This window comes from Pararge aegeria, chromosome 10, assembly GCF_905163445.1.
Source record: "Pararge aegeria chromosome 10, ilParAegt1.1, whole genome shotgun sequence".
NCBI lineage: Eukaryota > Metazoa > Arthropoda > Insecta > Lepidoptera > Nymphalidae > Pararge > Pararge aegeria.
The window spans coordinates 3780039-3805867 of record NC_053189.1 but is presented as its reverse complement, the minus strand read 5'-3'; the positions used below and the strand labels follow the sequence as shown (position 1 = coordinate 3805867).

At 37.7% G+C, this 25829-nt stretch overlaps 1 protein-coding gene across 1 annotated transcript; it reads right to left on the bottom strand.

The window, feature by feature from the left end:
* Nucleotides 1-251: 251 nt before the first annotated feature.
* LOC120627014 (collagen alpha-1(I) chain-like) lies at nucleotides 252-24765 on the bottom strand. Its single transcript, XM_039894851.1, has 24 exons — nucleotides 24736-24765; nucleotides 20467-20630; nucleotides 19389-19431; nucleotides 19074-19243; nucleotides 17857-18017; nucleotides 16695-16812; nucleotides 15525-15649; nucleotides 14699-14905; nucleotides 14518-14616; nucleotides 14113-14409; nucleotides 13567-14034; nucleotides 13313-13474; nucleotides 12637-12834; nucleotides 10951-11095; nucleotides 9897-10157; nucleotides 6965-7098; nucleotides 5853-6122; nucleotides 5065-5280; nucleotides 4451-4739; nucleotides 3896-4081; nucleotides 2854-3075; nucleotides 2359-2528; nucleotides 711-932; nucleotides 252-398 (listed from the first exon to the last, which is right to left on the bottom strand). Exons 2-24 carry the CDS (start codon nucleotides 20621-20623, stop codon nucleotides 252-254), a joined length of 4467 nt encoding a protein of 1488 aa, XP_039750785.1. The 5' UTR covers nucleotides 20624-20630; nucleotides 24736-24765.
* Nucleotides 24766-25829: the final 1064 nt, after the last annotated feature.

Genomic DNA, 25829 nt, shown 5'->3' with positions numbered 1-25829 from the left:
GAGATTAAATTTGTCTGACCAACTTGGTCTTTCGCATTGTCTTTCGTTATTTTCTGCTTCTCCTGATGTCGGTGCCGTTGGAGTTGAGAGTGAAGGAGGATTCAACCGTAAGCGGGTTGGGTGCCTCAACCATTAGCGGGTTGGCAGATAAGTGAGATGGCTTGTTAGGATTCTTCCATAATAGTCATTATAAGAATACATCTGTCTGTAATATCTAGGTTTATACAATTTAATAAAGACTTTTTCTTTTACTATTTAAAGCACGCAAGACCCAGTTCGATCTTGTACATCTGTTGTGGTCTTCCAACGTCCCTCACTGCTACGTCCAGGAGTGGAAGTCGACCAGGCTTGTCCGATTCATACTGGACTATGGTTTTCGCCCATTCTGATTTCTTGTACTGGAAAGAGTTCGGTTTTAATGTCAAACAGTGACTACTCCAAAACACAGAGGAAATGTAAGGATAGTTATATTGTTAGTTGAAACAGACCGGTAATAACTTAAAGAGTTCCATAAAGCACGTTAGGTACTGGGGGAAAATAAAAACCAAATTGAGGTATCTAAAAAATCACCTATCAAACTAATGACTGGAGTTAACTATAGTCTAAATTCAGATATATATGGATAATTTGTTGACCTCCCTAGAGGAATGAGCACTGTGAGATTGCAGTTGAGGTCAAAACTGCATTGAAATATTATATGAACATCTTACCTGGCACTCATCTAATAGGGCCTTATATCTGAGCCTGTTATTAGCTTTCGGTAAAATCTCCGCGTCGGTGTAAGCAAGCAACTTAACACCGTGTTTGTAGTTCCGCGTCGCAGGGTCGTAGTAGGCGACCGTGTTGCGGCAATGGAGGGTCACGTTTTGAACTGCCTTCATCGATAAGAGCTGGAGATAGGTAAGCTGGCTGTGATCGGCCTTGTAGGAGATCTGTTAAAGAAACCAGGTAATAATAATAATAAAAGCTTTTAATTCAGACCAAACACCCATATGAGAAAAATTAAAACCAAAAATACTGTTAAGATCAGCAAATAAAGACTACGATAATCAAATTAAAATTGCAATCAAAAACTAAATAAATATCCGAATACAATTACAAATTTCAAAAAATAAAGAAGTAGTTCTAATAAAATTTCCGATTCACACTGCGATGTTGTTTCAACCAATGCCGAAAGAAAGCTTCATCGAAGTGCTCGTACATTGCGCGGAGAATCTCATTATTAAAGCGATGTAATAGTTCCCAAAAGGAAACGATTCTGGAACGTGTTAAGGTAAAGAAGTCGGTCTGTCTTGGAGAGGCGAACATATTTGCGGCACTATAAAATCGCGGTAGCTTCATCAGAATGCGCTGAGTATCATCATACTGGATCCTGATAGCACTCTACACAGCTGAGATGTGTACAAGTTTTTGCAGAATCTGAAAAGAGTGCTTAACACCCGTACTCAAGTCCATTAAATTATACCCACACAATTTTAACAAAAGCAAACAGTATCACTGATCGATTTCGGCCACGGAATCAATTTCCAGAATTTTGCACAACTACGAGAGAGTAATGATGAACAGTTGCATTCATTTTCGAAGTCCGATGGGACAGTCACTCCGACACGACCGCAAAGTGATCAGGCGTTGGACCGTGCGCTCCGTGGCACACATTTCCAAACTCCGAGCTGATACTAATTACTTGATAGATAAACCTAATACCTTCTATTTATTGGCTAGACCAACAAAGCGGTTTATTCTTTCCGAGTTCCTAACCGTATAGGCACATAATAAAATAAGAATAAGCCATTTTCATGTGAGTTAACTGTAGTAGGAATGTTGTGTAGCTTCATACATAAATAATTATACTCGTATTTTGCTGGTTACACGGAGTAACACAATTTTGCTTTCAAAAGTTATGACACCAAACGTAGAGAAGTATGAAAAACAAGCAGTTAGGTTAGCACGAAATATACACGTAAATATGTGAATTAGATATAACACAAATCATTACCATATATATATCATATGTTATATATATGATAACGATTAATAGATAAACATGTCTATACTCCCTATTAATTATTATAAAAGGATATTCTTTATTCATTGATATAATAAAAATATTTATATTAAAATCAATCAATAATTCATTTATTTATCTATGATCAATATTTAATTACTAAACTATATTATTGTCATGATGTTGCAAAATAGAAAGTTGTAAAAAGTTGTTAACCGAATTCTAAAGATGGACGGGTTCTTAATTCGTCAGAAGTGGAATTTCTTTTTTATTAAATAACATCGTGTTAGATAATTTTGTTTTATGTTAAAACTTCTGTATAAATCGTGGTTCAAATTATTCAGATAGCTTACCGTAAATCCGTTATCCACTTCACTAAGCCATGCCTCGTTCTTGCCGGTGTGTGTTAACTCCTCAGACATCATTGGCTTAGGGAAGACGCAGCTTGCACCATTTGGCATATCACAATGCACCAGTATCGCATCGTTTATGTCTCCGCCGTTGGGATCAATCCAGTACTGACCTGGAAACAGTAGGTTATGTTACCCTTTATTTAATTTAGGGAATCTTTCATGCTTAGGTATTAACTTTAACGGCAGGACAGGCGCCTGACAAAGCCAACAAAAGGGACATGCCGTGGTGGTTTATAGTTTGAGTATATTCCCTTTAGAGGGGGGAGTCCCACAAAACCTCCGTCTTGCCCAAGGATCGGAGGTGGTAGCAATAAAGTTTTTCCATCGCGTTAATAAAGGGACGTAAGGAAATCGTTTCTGTTTTCCAACTGTCAAAGCAGAAATATTTTCTCCAGATACTACACTTAAAAAGTTCCAGTTTGGATTTAAACTTACCACTTTCATATTCAGGATGATGATATAAAATATCGCCGCATGTCTTAGCAGGAGCCTCCTTCGATCCGTCTGGTTTTAGGAATTTATCAAGAGAAACTTTGAGACGTTCATAGGCTTTCATCACGATGTTCTTCTTTTCCGCCGCTGTCATATCGTCTTTGAAGAATCTTGGAGGCATTATGTTGGGATCATCGCCTAACGGATCTGGGCCTTTAATGGAACCTTGAAATTTATTAAAATAATATATTAAGATGCAAAGCTCCATTTGCAGTAGTTAGTTTTGTTCTTATTTTTTATTTCTTAAGTATGGAAACATGCTAGATGTTTCCTAAATATTACTAATATTTGTTGACTTCACTGAGATCCTATTGCCCATATTTCTAAATATAAGTTTTCCGATTTACAGTAGCACTTCATGATACTCGTTATTGTACAAATGTGTACACAGATTTTTGTTCTTATTTGTAAACATTTAAACATTTAAGACAAGGTCAAACTGTTGCGTCTAACCTTCGCCTTTAGTGGTTTTCAAAATAGTGGGATCTTTTGAAGGTAGAGTTACATAGGCCCTCTAAGGCTAGAAGAATGAAACATAGGATCTCTAAGGTTAGATGATCAATTCCGTGTTTCTTCATACCTACCATGTTAGTACCCATTTACTCATCATGCAAAAAAGGCTAGTTCAGTTCCACTGAGGAAGGAAAGACCACAATTTTCATATTAATTGTAAGCTTACCTTGTAAGAAATGAGCAAAAGAAATAATGGAATGCTGTCCTACATATGAAAAGAGAAGAAACGGTAGACAGTATCGTAGGTGGGAAGATGATATTAGAAAGTGGCAGGAACAATTTGGAAGAGGAAAGCAAGGAATAGATCTTTGTGGAGAACGCTTGGGGAGGCCTATGCTGAAGAGTAAGCGTTATAAAACGTAATTTTGTACCAAAAAAATATTTACTTTGGAAATACTAAGTAGAAATAAGTTGAAATGTAATTTATGAGATTATTAATAAAGGGTTTTATTATTATTATTATGATTATTACCTTGTTGGAGCATAGCAGCAATAGCAGCAGCATCGTAAGCAAGACCTTCTCCCGCTGGTCCTGGAGGCCCTGGCGGACCGGCAACTCCGGGGGTACCATGCCGCCCTGGTTCACCCGGGGAACCACGACTTCCAGGTGGCCCTGCAGGACCTTGCGGACCAACGCTTCCGTCACGACCAGGTGAACCTGTGCCATTAAATTGCAAAATTATAATTAGCTATTCAACTCGTAAGAGGATTCTTTTCGGTAATCTGCTTTACGAGCTTCCTTGACGTTTCAAAAGGCCTTTTATTAGGCCTACTTGAAAATTAAATAATTCGAATTTTTAAATTTTAATTTTATCTTCATTACTAGATTACAATAGTCGCAGTTATTTACTAAATGTTATGGTACTTTTCCCACAATATTCTTTTAACGAAAATTTGAGATCCAATAGTACTTTTATATTAGTTTGAATTTTGGTTTTGTGTTCCATCTAAATTGAGTTCTGTTTACCGAGCATTAGAATTCATGTTCTTAGTATTTTAATTAAATGTTTATAAAAAATCTGCTTACCTCGAGGTCCCGAATCACCATCTTTTCCTGGCGGTCCCATCGGCCCTGGTAGTCCTCTGTCACCAGTTCTACCTTGGGCACCAACCATGCCTGGCAATCCGGGCAAACCCGCGTGTCCTTTAGCGCCATCGTTCCCAGATTCTCCCCGTTCTCCTTTGACTCCTTCCATTCCAGGTGGACCTTGCTTTCCTGAGGGACCCTGTCTTCCTTCAACACCTGGTGGTCCCGATTCTCCTCTTGGTCCTCTTTCACCAGAGGGTCCAGGTGGCCCTGAAGATCCAGGCGGCCCCTAATATATTAGATATCCGTAAGATTCCGTTATATTTTCCGTAGAAGAGATGTAAATGAACAGTTACAGCCATTTGTCCAGTTATGGGCACCAATCATACACTTATATTATCCGTAAGTTGGGATATCTGTGTCATAAATCCTAAGTGAAATCTAGCACTATATCGTAGTTGAGCCATAAAATAGGAATAAACAGATAGACATATACACTTCTGGATCAATATTATTATTGTAGGTTAAATGAAACTAGGCAGCGTGGTGGAGTGTTGGTGGAGACCCCGTGGGCCAGTAATTGTGATTTAATACTAAATTCTATATTTACTGACCTGTATTCCTGGAGGCCCTGAAGGTCCAGACTGCCCTGGTTGACCCACCGGCCCCTTATCTCCTGGTCGTCCCGGTATACCCGGCTGACCAAGCTTACCCGGGCGACCTTCTGGACCTGGTTCACCCATAGGCCCCGGAGGTCCTTGCAAACCGGGAGCTCCAGTAAGTCCAGGTGTCCCATCCGTACCAGGTTTGCCAGGAGCACCACTTTCGCCCTGTATGAATAATTATCACAAATCTATATATAAAGAGGAATGATTTGTTTTTTGTTTGTTTTCTTGTACCCAATAGGCTCCCAAAGTAGTTACTGGACCGATTTAATCCATTCTTTTGCCAAAAAAATCTAAACTGTCACGAAGGTTATTTATTTTCAATAATAAAAAACGTTTGTGTACTTAAGTACACGCGTTAGAAGTTATATTTCTTTGGCGTATCAAGATAAAAATGTTTTGAAAATTTTTATCTTACGACTTATTCTACGTTTGTAGAGAAAACGACACTAACAACAGGAACAACCTTATAGCTTACTTCAGGGTGTCAGGGTTTTTCGTGACGGCGTGCGCGCGCATCGTGAAAAATCATTCTCATCATTTTTCCCTAACGTAACCTGGCAAAAATTTCTTCACTATCTGGCGTTTGCTGAGAAAACTATTAATGATACATAGAAATTACCTGTTACATATTTAAAGTACTCATTACTGCATTACTACAAGTGAACCTACATATACTCACAAAAATATATATTAAATGAGTTATGTTCATGTGATATCATGTAAAAAATTCTAACCTGTACACCTCTCAATCCTTGGGCTCCAGGTGCACCAACTAAGCCTGGCATACCACTAGGGCCCCTCTCTCCAGCTGGACCAGCGGAACCAGGTGGCCCTTGCGGCCCAGTATCACCCTCACTGCCTCTCTCGCCCTTCACTCCCTCAAGTCCTTGGGGACCAGTCAAACCCTGAGGTCCAGTAGGACCAGGTCTTCCTGAATCCCCAGTACTTCCTTTTCCGCCGGGAGTCCCAGGCGTTCCTGCTGGACCCTGGCTTCCTTGAGGTCCCTATTGAGAAAAAAAATCACGAGCATCAATTTAATGTCTAGTTAACTCTATAAATATCTTTCTTTTGTTTCAGTTACTTCATAATAATGTTAATGAAAATGACTGAAATTTACGTATTTTATATATTAATATTATATACATTTATATATTTAAACTTAAACAATTCCAATTAAAGCACAATAAAGTATAAAGTTAATACAATTCCAAGTTTCCAACTAACATTCTAGGCTTAAGTAATTTACACCTTAAACCTTAACAACTGACGGTATACTGCATAGCAGTTTGAGGGTTTTAATATATTGTTACTATGTCATCGAGTGACCCATCGGGGAGCCGTACCAGTGGCACTACGTACAATGGAAGGTTCTGGCCGACCAAGTACGGAGACAAGCCCAGAGGAAGAACGTACTGTTACTAATGATTTGAACATCATCATCATCAGTCAATCAACGGCCAACAACTAGGCACGGGCCTTTTTTATGTTCTAAAACCTCTCTCCCCTGTGGGAATACGAAAAAGGTTCTTCAGCAGAGACCACGCTGTTTCATTACAAGTTAGTCCCAGGGAGTTGTGTTGTTGTTATTCATAGTCGATTTTTACGCGACATCGCACCGGAACACTAAATCGCTTAGCGGCACGTCTTTGTTGGTAGGTTAGTAACTAGAAACGCCCAATGCCACCAGACCAGACCAGAGAAAATTCAAAAATTATAAATTTCCAAATTGCTTCTGCCGGGAATCGAACCCGGAACCTCCTACTTAAATTCACAGCGCACACCGTTGCACCAAAACCCTTCAAAGGTCTTCAAAAGCTACTACTTCTAATTCTATCATATTACTTACAGGCGGTCCCAGATCTCCCGGTCGGCCCGCTAGTCCCATATGCCCAATATCGCCTTTGAGCCCTTGTTCACCTCGAGCACCTTTAGCTCCTACTTGCCCTGGCAATCCTCGCTGGCCTGCTTCTCCCGGGATACCTGAGAAAACAATTTAACGGTTAGATTGCAGCATATTATAAGTACATATTAGCAAGAATATTAGTATATTTATATTACTCGTATTCTTGCTTATGATTTAGAACTCTTTTTAGGACAAAGTCAAAGTCAAAGTCAAAGTCAAAGTCAAAAATATCTTTATTCAAGTAGGCCCACAGGTGGCACTTTTGATGCGTACATAAGAATTACACGGTAGTGAGATGATGGCGATAACCACATTCGTAAACTTAAAACTAAAGCTACGAGGGTTCCAAACGCGTCCCGGTCTAAGAAGAAGCCCACAACAAACTTAGCCGGGTGTTTTTTTTTTTTTTTTTGTTATCGCCATCTCACAATGTAATTTTAAATTATTAGAAGAGCAACCTGGTTAGAGCAATAATTTACACCCAAGCTTTTTTATCGTTTACGTAGTCCTTTATACTATAATAGGACTTTTCTATAAGCTTACGTTTAATACAAACTTTGAACTTTTTAAGAGACATCTCCAAGATGTCAATTGGTAGTTTATTGTAGAATTGTATGCAATTTCCTTTAAACGAATTATGAATTTTATGTAACCTAGTATATTGCACTGTAAGTTTATTCTTACTTCTAATGTTTAAATTATTGCAGTCACATTTTTTCTTAAATTTAGAAATGTTTTTATGGACGTACATTAAATTTTCAAATATGTACTGACTATACACTGTCATTATTTTAAAATCTTTAAATTTATCTCTCAATGACTCTCTCGGACCCATTTTGTAGATAGAACGAACAGCCCTCTTCTGCAGCACGAAAATAGTGCTAATATCAGCAGCATTACCCCAAAGTAAAATTCCATATGACATAATGCTGTGAAAGTAACTAAAATATACCAGTCTAGCAGTTTCTACGTCGGTCATATGGCGTATCTTCTTTACCGCATAGGCAGCAGAACTAAGCCTGTTCGATAAATTATTTACATGAGGGCCCCATTGAAGTTTAGAATCTAACGTTATTCCTAGAAAAACTGTCGTATCCTCCAGTTTCAGTTCCTCATTATTAAGTAGTACAGTGGTTTTCACGTGTTTAATATTAGGTAAAGTGAATTTTATACACTTGGTTTTTTTTCCGTTAAGTACCAAATTATTAGCTTCAAACCACTGTACCACTTTAGCGAGAGAGTTGTTTACGTCGTCAAAAGCTAGTTCACGTCGATTTATTTTAAAAGTCAGTGATGTATCATCGGCAAACAGAACTATCCCGTGTTTATCCTTGGCAAGGTAAGGAAGGTCATTAATGTAAATAAGGAACAGAAATGGTCCTAATATAGACCCCTGTGGGACACCTATTTTCATAACTGATCCATTAGACCGTTTTCCATTCACGTCGACTTTCTGAATTCTATCGCGTAGATAGTTACTCATTAAGTCTAGAGATACACCCTGAATTCCATAGTGGTGTAGTTTCCTAACTAACGTTTCGTGTTGAACACAATCAAACGCCTTAGATAAGTCACAGAACACACCAAGTGCATCACGTGACTCCTCCCAGGCTTCAAATATGTTTTGTATTAGCTCAACACCTGCGTCGATTGTTGAGCGACCCCGTGTGAAACCAAATTGCTTAATATGAAGTAAATTATACTTATGAAAATGGTAAAGTAATTGATTTAAAATGAGTTTTTCAAAGATTTTACTGAAAGTGGGTAGTACGGATACTGGTCTAAAGTTAGTGGGGTCAGAAGTACTACCCGATTTAAACAATGGAACTATTTTACTAAGTTTCATTAAGTCAGGAAACACACCACAATCTATACAATTATTAAATATTAAGGCTAAATCGGGTGCAACAATATCAATTAATGATTTGACAACGTTTACGGAAATGCCCCACAGATCATTTGTTTTTTTATTAATTAATAATTTAAAGGCTTTAATAACGTCAGAGCCACTAACATGCGTGAATTTAAAAGAATGGTTACACTCAGGCACATTATCCTTTAATAGAGAGAGAGCCATATCTGGTGAAGAGTTTAATGATTCTGTTGTGGAGACGGGAATGTTGGTAAAGAAGGTTTCAAAAGCAGTAGCCACCTCGAAATCTGTTGTTAAGGCTTTATTATCTACATTAAGTTTAAAATTAATATTTCGTGGTGTTACTCTTCCCGTCTCCTCATTAATTATGTTCCAAGTAGTTTTGATTGCATTGCTGCTATTTTTAATTTTATTTTTGATGTATCGCGTCTTTTCTAAGTGGCAAGCGCGTTTAAAATTCTTGGAAAACAATTTAACCTAATCCCCAAACTTATCACCAGTGTTACGGACGTCAATAGAAACGTATTTCTTATAAACTGTACTTTGGAAATAAACAATATAAGTAAATCGCGGTAAGAAAATAGTGATTTAACATTTTCCATGAGGCTTACTGGGAATATTTTTTATAAAACTTTTAAATTAAAACCTTACATTTATGTTAAAATAATATTTAGGCACCACAAAAACCACTCAGCCAACATATTATTAATAATTTTATTTTAATTTGAGACCATTAACTTGATTTTTGTGAAATATTTTTAGTATAAAATCTTCACTAAGAATCCAATGTAGTTGTAAGTAAAGAAGTTGTGTGTCTGTATATTTTGTACTACCTAAAGGTATTTTGTGTAGGTAGTTGGTGCTGTAACAGTTCAAGATGAATCAAGGTGGAAAAAGTTTTTAGAGATTAGCTTCTTTCATCTACATCACTTTATGAATACTTTTATTATAACAACAATTTTACAAAACATCAGTTATAGGAAACACAGTATATACTCGTACCTTGACTTCCTGGCGTTCCTTGTTGTCCTTTAGCCCCAGCGTATCCTCTATCTCCTTTCAATCCCGGCATGCCTGTTAATCCTGGTGGACCAGGTAGACCTGAAGATCCTTGCTGGCCAGGTTGACCACGTTCGCCAGTAGATCCCTGAGCTCCAGGTTCACCAGGAATTCCTGGTACACCTGGTTCCCCCCTTTCAGCTGGTTCACCCGGTGGCCCGGTGGGTCCCACTGGACCTTGTGGACCTTGTTCACCCTGACGACCTAGAATAATTTAATATAAAATATTACTTAACTTTTGAATTTCTGTGACTGTAAACGCAGATGATTGTTTTACTAAAGAACAATTCCTAAAGTTTTGCTAAAAGATGACCTATCTTCGGGTCAACGCTAATCAACTTTTTCCCCTCTCATAGGAAATACGGTTTTAGAGCAAAACACAACACGAGCCAGTGTTCTAACGATTGCTATGACATTCTTATGATAATTACCTGGACACACGGCTTAACGTGATCTGCAAGTCACAGATGGACACCGCCACGTTCCTTTCTCCGAGCTAGTCCTGTGATTTTGCATGAACCCAAGAAAAACACAAATTAACGGGTGGACACCGCCAATTTCCTATCTCCGAGCTGATGCTGTTATATTATATGAACCCAAGCAAAACACAAAGTCACGGGTGGACACCGCCAATTTCCTATCTCCGAGCTGGTGCTGTGATATTTTCTGAGCCCAAGCAAAAAACAAATTAACGGGTGGACACCGACAATTTCCTATCTCCAAGCTGATGCTGTTTTATTATATGAACCCAAGCAAAACACAAAGTCACGGGTGGACACCGCCAATTTCCTATCTCCGAGCTGGTGCTGTGATATTTTATTGACCCAAGCAATACATTCAATCTGCGAATACTAGACCGCGGATACGAAGAACATTTTTTATGTTTAGTTAGTCATACTTGACGGAGCAAGAGGATTACCAAACCACGCCCTTCAGACCGGAACACAGCATAGCAACAATGCTGCTTCTTTTTTTATAATTAGAAAAATATAGTTACCTGTCGGCCCTTCAGGGCCTTGAGGACCAGCTGAACCTCGTTCTCCCTTCTCACCAGATAAACCAGTAAGCCCACGTGGACCAGGCATTCCCATAGCCCCCATCGGACCAGGGTGGCCTTTACTGCCTCGTTGACCTTCTGAACCCTATGAATGAATGAATGAATGAATACACTTTTATGTACACAAAAAGCAAGGGAGTACAATTTCGTGGCCTTGTCGCTACATAGCGATTTCCTTCAGGCAACCAAAGGCATAAAAAGAAAAAACATAGAAAAGAGGCGGGTGGTGCAATCAATTAGATTTAAAAATTATACAAATATATTACATATAAATATAAATAAGATTTAAACTACCCTATAATAAAATTATTAATCGTTGACGTAGTGGTTCGCAACTATTGATCTTTAGACGGACAATACAAATGATAAGTCAGGAGAAAACTGTAAACAGAGCAACATTATGCAATGACTAGTTCCTACAGAGCACCGGATTGTGTCTATCAACCTTTTGTGCAGATCTTAAGCCACATGTGCCTATTGCCATATGCCAATGCCTCTAGGACCAGAACATAGCATTGCTGCTTGGTGGCAGAAATAGGCAAGGCGGTCGTACCTTCCCGGACGAGCTCTTTTCCAATAAGCTCTACTACAATACCTGTCTTAGGTAAGTAAGGTGATGTAGCCGGTATAAGAACGCAAATAAAGAATGCAGGCGAAAAAAAGCCTGGCTTCAAGTTTAAAGAAGACTTGCGCCATCCCTCACTCTACTGTGATCAGACAAACAAATCATAATCATACGGAAAACAGAAGGGCAAATGGTATAAAGCGATCAACGTTATTGGTTTCGATCTTTCCAATCCATGCCGGCACTGCCTTTCTACCGTCAAAACGAACCCTGAAAGCCTACTCAAAACGATTTACATTTAAATAATAAAGATAAATACTTAATAAATAATAATAACACACTTTATTAGACAAAATAATCAAAAAAAACTATATACGAAATATAGCTTGTCAACTATCACTGGTAGTGATCACTTTCAGGTAACCACTAAAGGTATGGAGAACAAAGAGTTGAACTGGTAGTTGGTGCAGAGATAAAAAAAAAAGAAAACCGATTTTATTAATTTTAAAACATACAATTAATTTACATAAAATTACATATACTATAAATTATACCATAAATAAATACGTAATTTATATAAAAATAAGAATTTTAATCATAAATATTGAAGCTATATATATATATATATTGTACGTTGTACTATAATAATTAAAAATTTAATTATTGCAGTACAACGTAGTTAACGCAGATATGTTATTTATTTATTTATAGAGGGGACGCCTGGTAGTGCCAGACGGGTGATCAGTCCTCGCAGATATGTTAGAAATATTGCTAGATATAAATTATTATATGTGTAAGTTGTGAGAGAGAACTGTTGTGTGTGTGATACACACACAGAACTTATATATATATAATATGTGTATTATATATTTTATTTATTATATATATAATGTGTATATATATACACACACAAAAGAACTTACACTATATATATATGGCATGACAAGTTCTGCGCTAACTACGTTGTACTGTAATAATCAAATTTTTAATTATATACTAGTAAAACGTAGTTTTTTTAAGCATAAATTAAATTGTTAAAGAAAAAAATAAAACATATTTACCGGTGGCCCATCAAGACCTTGGGCGCCTGTTTCACCTTTTTCTCCTGTTGTACCTGGTTGTCCAGGAATGCCTCTTTCCCCAGAAAATCCTCTTTCGCCCCGTGGCCCTGCTTGTCCAGGTGGTCCAGCTGGTCCAGATACACCAGGTTCTCCATCTTTTCCCGGAGAGCCGGATAAACCTGCACTTCCAGGCATTCCCTAAAATATATATGAAACAATAATTAGTAAGTTCCTTACCTACCCCTTAGATCCTCCTGATACAAATATTAAATGAGACAAAATTAGGGTATTTACTCACATCGTAAAAAACAAGTTAAAAATTGAAAAAAGGAAATAAGAGGGAATAAGAAATTGCAAAAAAGTTTGTAAGAGAAAAAAAATCATATCTATTGCTTGCTTATTTACTTATAATTGTTTTTCTTACTTGTCTTAAAATTTATTGTCTTGAAATTTAAACACATTTTTAATACTTTTAGTTTTAGTTATATTATGTGATATGAAAGAAAAAACCAAACGTGTTTAAAAAACATGTTTAGATAAATAAATAAAAAGTGTTTTTCTTAATATAGTTTTTTTTGAGTAAACAGTAACGGACTAATAAGAACAGTAACGGTAGTGACATTTTAAGACCGGTAAGAAATTAATTTCCAATGGAGAGAAATAAAAAAGAACTCACAGGGAAACCAGTAGGTCCAGTGGGACCAGTCGGACCCCTTTCACCAGTAGCCCCAACGGGGCCTTGAGGACCTTGGGCACCAGGGCTACCGTCACGCCCCGCATCACCTTTGGGACCTGATGGTCCAGGTTGGCCAACATCGCCGTCTTTACCATGTTCACCCTGAAATATTAAGCAAGCAAATGGTCAACGATTATTTTACAGTGTACATATTTAAGTTTGTTTAGGAAGGTAAAACTATAGGTATGCAGTACCTGCAATCCTCTTTCTCCTGGGCTACCTATTAATCCTGGTTGTCCCTGTAACCCTTGTGGCCCTTGTTCACCTGGCCTGCCGTCGGCACCGGGTATACCTCTTTCACCAGGTGACCCCGACTTGCCAGTTATTCCCGGTCTTCCAATCATTCCTCTTGGTCCTGGCAGTCCCTGTGGACCATGCCTCCCTGCGTCACCAGTACTGCCTTTAGGCCCAGGAAGACCTACACTTCCTCTTTCACCAGCTTGGCCTTTAGGACCTAATGGACCATCTGCACCAGGCAAGCCTCTTAACCCCTGCAAGCCCCTTTCTCCTTGCGGTCCTATATTGCCAGCCGGCCCTCTCAATCCTCTCTTTCCCCGTTTGCCTTCTGGTCCTAGGGTTCCTGGCATACCACGTGGTCCCGGAGCTCCTGTCTCTCCGCGCATACCAGTTTCACCTTTGACTCCGCGTTCACCCGGTTGACCCTAAAAATAAAAATAGAAGATTTATAATCTTTACTTTTTTCTTTTAAATATAACAAAGTATGATAAAAACAAACCCACCGGTATACCCTTCGCTCCATGTATGCCTGGATCACCCGCTACTCCAGGCATTCCTCTAGGACCTGGAAAGCCTTGAGGTCCAGATGATCCAGCTTGACCCTGCACACCTTTTTCACCTGGTATGCCATCCCGTCCAGCTAAGCCAGTTGGTCCAATTTCTCCGGGTTGGCCAGGTCGCCCAGATTCACCCCTAGGACCTTGCATACCTTGGCTTCCCTTAGGTCCAGCTATGCCTAGTTCTCCTTTAAGGCCTGGTGAACCGGGAAATCCTGGTGAACCAGGTTTTCCGACGTTTCCCTGAGAAGAAAATAAATAAACTAAGATATGGTTATATGGTTAAAATTAAATTAAAATATAAAATCTAAAAATTAAACACGATTTATCATATTTAAAATAACCATTTACCATAATTCCTGGTGGACCTGGAGTTCCATCAACACCTCGCATGCCAGGAGAACCAGGGGAGCCTTCACGTCCTCTTTCACCTCGCGGTCCAACGGGACCCTATACCAGAAAACAAGCATATCATTATAATCATGTCCTTTAGGCAATTAACCTTTAGGTATAGAAAACTCATTAGACTTACCAACGGCCCTGGTGGTCCCATTTGCCCAGGCAGCCCAGATGGTCCCTTTTCACCTGGTAGACCTTGTTCACCTTTTACGCCGTCTTTGCCGTCAAAACCGCGATGACCCTTCAAACCTTGGATACCTGGTATCCCTGGGCTACCTCGAGGACCAGCTTGACCCGCCACTCCTGCGGGGCCGGGCTCACCATCTTCACCGGGAGAGCCCTGGAAATTATATAAATTAAAAATCGAATAGTAAAAATAATCTAATGAAATGAATTTAAGTCAAAATACAAGTATATTTTAATGAAATTAAAAAAGTCATTTTTGAATGATATCCACAATATTGTTGATAATACATACATACGAAATTTGTCGAAATAATAACATTAAAAATCAAAAATTCATTAATTGAGTAAAAGCAATTGAATAATGGCCACTCATGCAATTTTCTCTTAAATAAAGGAAGATTAATTTCTTTTATGGATTCTGGCAACTTGTTGTATATTGAAATAGCTATACAAAATGCATTTTCTCTATATAAGGCTAGTTTAATCCTAGGTACAAGAAGTCGAGCTTTATGCCAACCACGGTTCGTTGTCAAAATGCCTTGGCTGGCTTCGAGTTCTAAAGTACTCAGGATACCTTTTTACAAACAAACAAACTTCTTTAATATAAATGCGAGGTGGAGGTAATATTTTCAATTCCCAATATATGAATTGAAAATATATGAAAGTAATGAAATATAAATAAATTGTTATCAAAATTTACAAGGTTGTCTAAACTTATTCTCAAGTCTCATTAGGGATTCATTGACATGGTTTCATGTCAGGTATATATTTACATCTTTTCCAGGTGGTCCTTGTGGTCCTCGCTCTCCTGGGGGGCCCAGTGGTCCAGGAAGCCCCGGTTCACCAGGCTCTCCTCGGGGGCCTTGAAAACCTTGCGGGCCGGGCGGACCTTGGGGACCTATACGAACGTACGTATATCAACTTATTACTACCAGTACCAAATGTTATTATTATTTATTATTTAAATCTTTATTTGTATTCATTAACATATATATTATATAATAAGTAGTAGAGGCGGCCATATCGCTTAGTAACGATTGCTGAAATGTTGATGAAAAAGTTCATATAAAAGTATGACAGCCTTATCAGCTAAATATATAAATATACTACGACAATACACACATCGCCATCTAGCCCCAAAGTCAGCGTAGCTTGTGTTATGGGTACTTAGATAGCTGATGAATATTTTTATGAATATAATACACATAAATACTTATAATATACAGATAAACACCCAGACTCTGAAAAACATTCATGTTCACAAGCATTTTCCAGTTGTGGGAATCGAACCCACGGCCTTGGACTCAGAAAGTCCAACAAGACGTCAAAAATACTTAGATATTATTCAGTTCATATCGATAAGAAGATTTTAAGAGCTCATACCTGCTCACAAGCCGGTTGGCAGGCATTTGAGCTGGGCTTTTTTGGTACAATCATTATCAAACGTAGATATTAATTGGAAATGCTTCCACAGAAAACGACACACAATCCAATTCCCAAACTCCGAGCTGGTATCGCGGATTTTCTACCTAACGTAAATTCATACGTCACTAACTAGATACAGATCGACTACGCATCTAAATACAGATTCAAGAGATCGTCATCGATCAAAGTGGATTGCCCTTAGCAGCATTGTACGCGTTTAGAGGATGCCGCGGCGGAATGCGATCGCAAACGACGGAATGTGGTTTCGAGGTTCAATTACGGCACGTAACATTGCACCGCGGAGTAAGGCAGTGCAAGTGGTGGTACACGCACGCAACATACGCGAATGTGTAGCAGATGGGGTGGCAAAATCCGATGCATTCCCTTTTACGTACTTGCCCTCGGCATGCTGAGCATGCCGGACACGCTAAGCTGCATGCCACGATACCGAATATAATCTTCAGTGAGGTAAAATATCCTGCACTGCCGTTTCTGGTGTGGTGAATTAAAAATTTTACCTGTTATTCCTCTAATTCCCGGAGAACCGACAGAAGCTTGCATATAGTGATAGGGGTCGAATGCAGGGCCTTTATCGCCGCCAGCCGCTGCCGCCAACTGAGCCAAATACGCGTTCACCTGTGGAGCAGATTATTCGATAGAAGCAGGCATTACTTTGAGAAAGACCCATTTACAACTAGCCATTGTACATCTAGACGTTGACCGCAACTTTACCCGCGTTTGCTTTTGTTTTTAAAGCATCCCTATAGAACAACAAGCCTAGTCCTTAACTATTTAATTAAAAACTAGGTCAAAATCTTTACTATAAACCATAATGAACCGTCAAAGCAAACAAACATTAAAACTTGATTCAACCAATTGCTATTGAATAAAGGTAAATTTCATTAAAGTCACCTTCCTTACTTGAGTAAATTAAATCAGATAACCATAAAATCCAATGCATAATTAAATAAACTGGCGAAAGTATCCAATTTTATCTTCCATTCTGCTGCTCAAACCAGAATTATTTAACAGCACAAAAGTGCTTGTGTAATTAAGAGTAGTAGTATTTAGAGTATTCCAAAGCTAGGTATTTTTTGTTAAATTTAAGCCTTCGAACGAACTCCGTATACCATAGTAATGAAAGAACTTCCCAATTAAGAGTACTTTGCTTTGGGTAAATGAGGTTATGGATATCTAAGTACATTTGGTAATTATTAATACTTTACTGGGATCTATCCATCTGTTACTGATATATCCGCATAATTGAATATATGGATAAATGCATATAATAGAACTATCCAGCACTTTCTTGGCGTAACGGTGAGCGCTGTGAATATAAGTGAGAGGTCCCGGGTTCGATTCCCGGCAGGGACAATTTGGAAATTTATAATTTCTTAATTTTATCTGGTCCGGTCTGATGGGATTCGGCCGTGGCTAGTCACCACCCTACCGACAAAGACGAGCCGCTAAGTGATTTAGTATTCCGGTACGATGTCGCGCGTAAGTAACCGGGGTAAGTCCACCATACTCCCTAACAGGTAAGCCAAATACTATCTTAGACTGCATCATCACTTACCAACAGGTGAGATTGCAGTCAATGGCTAACTTGTAGTGGAATACAAAAATAAGAAACAACCAACAACGTTGATGTCAAGAACGGAATAGATTAATGTAACTCACATCAGGCATGGCTCCAATAGACCCCGGTATACCAGGAGCGCCGGGTACTCCGTTAACACCAGGAGAGCCGGGTGGGCCGGGCGGGCCATCAGTACCCTGTTCACCAGTGGCTCCCCTCACGGGAGGCGGTGGTGGAGCAACAGGGCTGGGCCGGGGTGGAGGTAGCGGCACAGGTCGAGCGGTTGCTGGTGCTATCGCAATGTTTGAACGTAAATAATAAAATATATAAACATCATAGGATAAAGAAAAGAAGTACAGTCTATTACAGCAAGTTCAGTGGATATAATCAATATTCATGATTAAATTATTGGTATTTTTTTTTTGTTAAGTGTTGTCGCACTTCTGGTTGCCGCTGTGTTCCGAACGGAAATGGTGGCGCCACATGAAAACTATTTATTTATATAACACAGTTTTACGAATGCTACCGAAGCGCCATCATGAAAAACAAGGATTTGAGATCGGAGGGTCGTGAGGTTAAATACTGTTTGCGGAACGGACGTCTGGCAGGCAAGAAATATGCTTGTCAGGCGATAAAAGAGTGACAATGCAGAATTATTGGCCAAGCTAGGGATATGAGATATATTTTAAAAATAATGTAAAGGAATTGTTCTCATGTAAGGTTTGGTGATAGTGAATGTAAATGCTTATACGATGATAACCCATGTGTCCTCTTTTAAAATAATATCTCTATAATTGTTAATTAACATACATTTTACAATAGTTAGGACATCAAGAATTCAGTGTATTATGTCAAAAACATATATCGTCACTTAGCCTACAATTCTGCGCAAGTTACCTAAGCATTGTTTTTACAAGACCTAACTGCTCCCTTAAAATTTTAAATAAACAAAAATGCTTTATAAACCTGTCTATAATGTTAAAAATTATGGGTTTTCTGAGCAAAATTAAAAATAAGTAAAAAACCCAATCCCTATTTTATTTTACATTTTTGCATTATTAGGTTAGATATTGTGTTCGTGTGCTCTGAAAACTTCGGTAATTTTTAGCGACTAAAGTGTCTTCGATATAAAAACTATATTAGTAGCTTCTAGTTTATTCTAACAACATTATATTGTGACATCAATAAAAACTTATCAAAACATTTTTGTTAACTTTCTTCTTACAGATTTTAATGAAGTGAACAATAACGTTCCCGTGTTTTACTAGGTTGAAATTTTTGGAGAAGAATGGTGATTAGATTATTTTTCCCTTACGATGTAAACACGCAGGCAGTACGGAGCAGTTAACGCGGCTGCTATAGCATTGGCAGAGAGTGCAGTTGTCCCTCTTCCACGTCTCCCCATCTGAGAATGCGCGTCCCATATCCAAGCATCTACTCAGCGGTCCTGTTGTCGGAGTAATATTAATAATCAAAAAAAGACAAACACTAAATGAAATAATAATAATAGAAATGCCTAATTATATACTTATAATAACCTTAAAATGTTAAAAAATACTAAATGAACGATTAACAATGAGGGTTGAAAATGGATGATAAGAAAGTTGATAGATGTAAGATTTCATTGATTTACTTACTAGCTGTGGAGCGGCTGAAATCTCGTTCGGCAATTATAGCTGAAAAATTTACAAACAAAACATAAGTAACATCCATAATATAAAATACACTGAATACAAATATCAGTGTTATTATATAAATTTTAATGCAATCGTTATTGTAGTGTACCACAAAATTAAAAAATCTGTGATGTTAATTATTATATCTCTCGTTCAGGGCTCACTTTAATCTTGATTTGGGTGTTTTGGCGCATCCATTATCTAAGGAGGCCAGAAAACTTTACTATCCATTAAGCGCAGGCCGTAATATCCTTTAAGTAGCTCCGATGAGGGTGGCATGTTCAAAATTGAACAAACTTTCCATAAAAATTAAGAAAAAGAAATATAAATATATTATATTAGAAATATTAAGCAGTTCATACTATCATACGAAACGTTTCTATATTTTACCAGCTCTGAGCAGTCTGTAAAATATAGGTGGAGTTTATTAATTACTATTACCTCTGTATGTTCTAGAAGCAATTAGCTTGCTACTGTGATATAAGTTTAAGCACGAAGGTAAAATCGTGCATAAAAAACCAAAACTAGAAAATATAATTATTTCACACTTTGTTATTGATGCAGCGAGGAATGGTGACATCTTAAGAAACGATGATATCATCCTAAATTAATACGCTAGTATGGGGGCACCGTTAACAAGGGTAGCAATCTATTGAATTACATCGCATCGTTTAAACAATTGATTCTATTAACTTAGCCGTAATACTTTCGTGAACAACATTTTTCCCGTTTTCTTGTTTAAAACCTAAAGTTGCAAACAGTCTTTATTTGCTCTCGTTTTTTTCATAGCAACTATATTACCAACTATTACATCATTTCTTTCATGTCTTATGGTTATGTTTATGGAAGCCACTCTAACCGCAGGAGATACGCAGCATTTAAATATGTGACAAATATCTGTTGAATAATATTCAATAAAAAAAAAACAAATATGTTTACAATCTACCACGAATGTTAATTTTAATATGCAAGAGTTCTAAAATAAATCAACACACACTTTCAACAAAAATAAACAATATTTCGAAATATCCTTACCATTTTCATCCTCACCAAAAGGATTGTAATCGTCGTAGTTAATGAGATCAGGTTCCTGCGCCTGAGGAAGTTCCTCCTCCCGAACTTCCACAAGATCCTTGCTAGCTGCCGGCAGAACCAGCAATGCCAGGCAGGCAACTCCTGCTTGCCACATCATGTAAATCCTGCTTTGAAATAATTAATCAAATGAGATACAGCAAAACAATTCAAACTTTTTCCTAACATAAAAGTATCTGAACAACTTTTTCTAAGTTAGCAAAACATTTTTCAAACTAAGCCCTCATTTTGGTTCGAAGATTTGGTAAGACAAAAGCAATTCTGCTTATTTTAGTTTCAATCTTTCATTTCAATCCTGTTAGATATTAATACATTATTTTTAACTAAGCAAATACATATCTAAGGCAATCAAAACGTTTTGTAAAGTGACTGCTTCATTCCCAGTGCCCTCCGCGTATAGTACAATAATGCGTTCAGGATGCTGATGGGATTGCCTCGGTCTTGCAACGCGTCAGGGATGTTTGTCGAAGCGCATATAGGTTGTACACGATCATGCGAAAACGGTGTACATCCTTGGTGCGCAGGGTTCTGTCTTGTTCCAGCGGCCTTCTGAGGATTCTTGCTGGCAGGACTGATTGTCAGTACCTGTCCCATTGCTGCATGGCACACGTGCTTTCCAATCGGGCATGCTCGAAGGGTTTTATATAAACTATTTTCTTAGGCTAAGTTTACTAACAGTTAACCTTGCATTTTACTAACCATTTATGATCCAAGTCGGTCGAAATAAATGAATTTTATTTATTTATTTATTTATTAGTCTAGTGCAGCATGTTCGGATCTTGAGGTTCGATTGCTCGGATTTCTGTCTAGAAATACGCTAAAAATCTCTGTCCTACGTAAGAGTTCTGATGCTTTATCTTAAATCTGGACAATAATTTGCCCAAACATTTGAATAGCCAACTAAATTAGACCATCTATTAGAGAAATTGGTTCACCTAATTTGACTACGCTAAAACCGTCATCTACATTTCTCATTCTATGAATGTGACCTACTAACCTTTATAGAGGCTCTTCAAAGAACATATGTCTAAATAAAGTTGACAGTACCAATTGGCGCCTCCAGTAATTAGTTTTAGCAATAGATACTAGTACGTTTTGTTTATGATCAATTGTGCTTATGAGACTCTCACCTACTTCATTCAGATTTGGGCAGTCGTTGACCTTTTGAATTGCTTTAATGTTTGGAATGTATCGATATTCAATTGTTTTACAGCATGTGTTTTAATAAAATCCATACTAATATTTGATGTGGTTATGTTTGTTACCATTGCGCCGATATTGCAGTGAAATTCGCCACAAAATATACCATCCTGATCTAGGACTTCTAATAATTTTTGTTTGACCATTAGGTATTATAATAAACCTTTTTTTGTAAACTTTTTCACATTCGTCTCATTGAGTAGTATCTCATATTGTCATTAGAAAATATTTAAGAAGCAACCTGGTTAGAGCAATTGTTTACACCCAAGCTTTTTTATCGTTTACGTAATCCTTTATACTATAATAGGACTTTTCTATAAGCTTTCGCTTAATACAAACTTTGAACTTCTTTAGTGACATCCCCAAGATATCAACCGGTAATTTATTGTAAAATTGTATACATTTTCCTTTAAATGAATTGCTTATTTTGTGTAGTCTAGTGTACTGCACTGCAAGTTTATTTTGGTTTCTAACGTTCAAATTATTGCAGTCACATTTTCTTTTAATTTTTGATACATTTTTGTGAACATACATTAAATTTTCAAATATGTATTGGCTATAGAGTGTCATTATTTTAACATCTTTAAATTTATCTCTCAATGACTCTCTCGGACCCATTTTATAGATCGCACGAACAGCCTTCTTCTGCAGCGCGAAAATAGTGCCAATATCAGCAGCATTACCCCATAGTAAAATTCCATATGACATAATGCTGTGAAAGTAACTAAAATAGACTAGCCTAGCAGTTTCCATGTCTGTCAAGTGGCGTATCTTCTTTACTGCATAGGCAGCAGAACTAAGCCTGTTCGATGAATTATTTACATGAGGTCTTACTTCGTGGTGTCGGTTTTTCGTGACGGTGTGCGCCCATCGTAAAAATTTACTTTAAAAATACTGATTTAATCAACTCGCACTATGATTTACTTGAATATCTCTTAATATAGTCGGTGATATATTTCGTTACTTTGATAAACAATGCGAAAGAACCCTTTACTTTACTTTAGATTTATTTTATTGCGAGTTTTGATCAACTGCTGTAATCGTTCCAAATCAGTCAAAAACAAAGTCACTTATGTTACATTGAGTTGTTGCTATCGGTTCCAGATTTATAATTTGCACTTATTCTATGTGTAGTGGTGTGGAACTATCATAAGTGATATTACTCGCACTGCTTTTTTTGTAATAATTATTTAACCAAGCTTATGGTACTTGGATAACAATTGCCCTACATGAAGGGCCACACTAAGCAGTGCATGCAAGGAACTCGCCCAGCAATGTAACGTTCTAAGTCCATTAACCTGAGGAGTAGGTGTTAAGCCTAAAGTGCCTGCTATTGCACCAGCAACCACGTCCTTTATACTGGAACACAACAAAACAACAATGCTGCTTTGCGGCAGATATAAGCATGACGGTAGTAGGTACTTCCCCGTACTACTAAAGCATAACTTTTGGTCAACATTCTAAATATAACTAATCTAGATTTTATAAACTTCTAGTTCTCTCTTACTCAGAAAATAGTGAAGTAAAAATCTACGTATCAACAAACTCTGTAATTCCCTACTGAATAGGACATCTCTGTAGTCCATTAGCGATTCTGATAGCTTGAACTTGTTAATAGACACGATGTTAATAATCTTGAACTTCGGTACTTGTATCCATTACATGGATTTAGATCAAAGTCACTTGCGTTATGTGATGAGAATGTAATTCCAAGACGGTACATGTGTCCCGTCTTGGAATTACAATCTCATTTTCTTAATATTTTACTGTCTGTGAAAGAGTCTTAATTCGATACAGTACTTCGCAACAGTAGGTACAACAACTTTTGTCCGTGCTACGATCGCGATAGCCAGAAAGGCGCGGTTTCGAATTCTGAAACTTCTGAAATTTTAAGAATCATAAAGGTATTACTTAGTCGAGAAACCGGTGAAATTTAGCAAGAAATAGATATCCAAAAAATAAAGAAAAGCGTTCCATTGATAATTATCTCCTAAAAGCAATCTTAGATCTAGGATATGTTGTAACAAAGTTAACTGATCTTTAATAAACCATCTTTTTATGGCACCTAAGAATCGCCAAGTTATCTATTTATAGTAACTCGGGCTTCGGTTCAGAAAGCGGGGGATCCATCGAAAAACTAATGAATAACGCAATGTTTAACTCAATTTTTTTTATCGGCTGCATTTCTAGCATACTTGCTAAACATTTAGTATTTTAGCCAAAGCTTTAATGTTCGCTAATCAGAGATAATTGTAATATTGTTATGATTATAAACTGTAACGTAGTCATTCTAGGAGAATCGTCACGCAGATTCTGGTGGTGTTGAGAAACTCAGCACTAGTTCATTTCGAATTAAAATCAATATTTTAAACATTTCTTCAAATCAAATCTACCATTATTCCTTCTTGCATGGATTTTACTTTGTCAATAAGTACCAAATTACATTTCTTTGCTGCAATTGCTTTCAAGTCCATGTTAACATAGATTAACATTTATAGGTTACCTTTGCAAAGCGAATATTTTTTTTTAAAGAATAAAACTCTAACTTCAAATTTTTTATCATCACTTGCATATTTCTTATTCTAGTTCTGCAACTTTTATAAATAAATATAGCACACAAACTTAATAGGCAAGGCAACCTTTTACAATATTATAGTACCAGAGTCGAATAAATAATTAAAAAACTTATCTAACATTTTATATAAGTCCTACCAATACTAATGGGGAAAATGTATCAGAAAACACATTGATTACTTCGAGATTATTTCATGAAGTTCAGCGGTTTTGAATTCTGGAATATTAATGTTGGGAAAGAGCAACAGCTGGGTTTTCTGGCGGCTACTTTGGGTAGATTAAAAATAAAATAGAACAGTCGAAGTACTCGGCATCCCAGAAAATAAGTATGTGGAGCTTTGATTGACGGCTAAAAACGCTCCAGCATGTTAAGCGTGTCTTATATACTAAAAGAGAAATCAGTAACCGGTTTTTTTTTAAATAAAAATCAGAGCTTACCTGAAGTGTGTGTGCAGGGGTAGTGCGGCCCGCCCGCACCGCTTCGATTGCGCGTCTTGCCACCGGGATAGCAATAAATATGCGCGCACGCAAGCCTCACACGCACTACATCTAGGCGGGCAGGGGTACGGAACCTTTCTTGATTATGACCAGTACTTCTTTCAACCCGACTGTTTCCTTGTAGACATACTTATCTGTTTGTTAAACATCTTAATTGATCGACTACTTATAACATGAGGTATAAGGAGTCGTTCACTTAAGATCCGCTTACGAAAGGACTCGAAGGAAAAAAGCTGGTCAATCTTCAAAAGAATTCTCGACTATCCAGAGTGTTGGCACTATATATGGTATGTGATTTTCTACCTACGTTGCCTTATTCGGTGGAAAAATATTGGGAAACGGTACTGTCAATAGATGGGTTGGTGATCGTAGTGTAGTTTAATTTTACCAGTTACAGAAGAAGAAAGCAGCATGGTGATAGCGCCATGCTGCTTTCTGCCGCTAAGTAGCATTGTTGCAATGCTGTGTTTCAGTCTGAAGAGCGTGGCTGCCGGTTTCATGACAGGCACATCACGCCCCTACGACTCAAACTGATGGCGTGATCGCCTTGTACAGAGCAACACTTCACAAGTGTTGCTCTGTACAAGGCGATGGTTTTCCACTTACTGTACTTTAAAATTGAATACTTTCGTTAAATTTTTATTTATAATTTTCCTATGTTTATTGGTGTACAACAAAAGTGTATTTTTTCATACTATCTGGTGGGCCATTTGTTTGACAATTATTAATATAAGAAACTGGCACTCAGTACAGTATGTCTACTTTGTTGTTCTATAAAATTGTTGAGCACTCCTGTAAAATAAGTAGGCCGCGAACTAATGTGTATTTAGTGCGGTGCGATCAGTGGCTCGCGAACCCATTCCTAGACCAACGACACTTTTTGATACAGGGGTCAAACACAGCACGCGCTCCGCTATTAGGGATACGTACAGATCAATGAACTTTCAGATGCAAGAGGTATTTCATCATCATCAGCATCGTTTGTTGAATGTAGAGCTTGAGGGATTTAGAGCTGCAAACTCTGTCAATGTGGG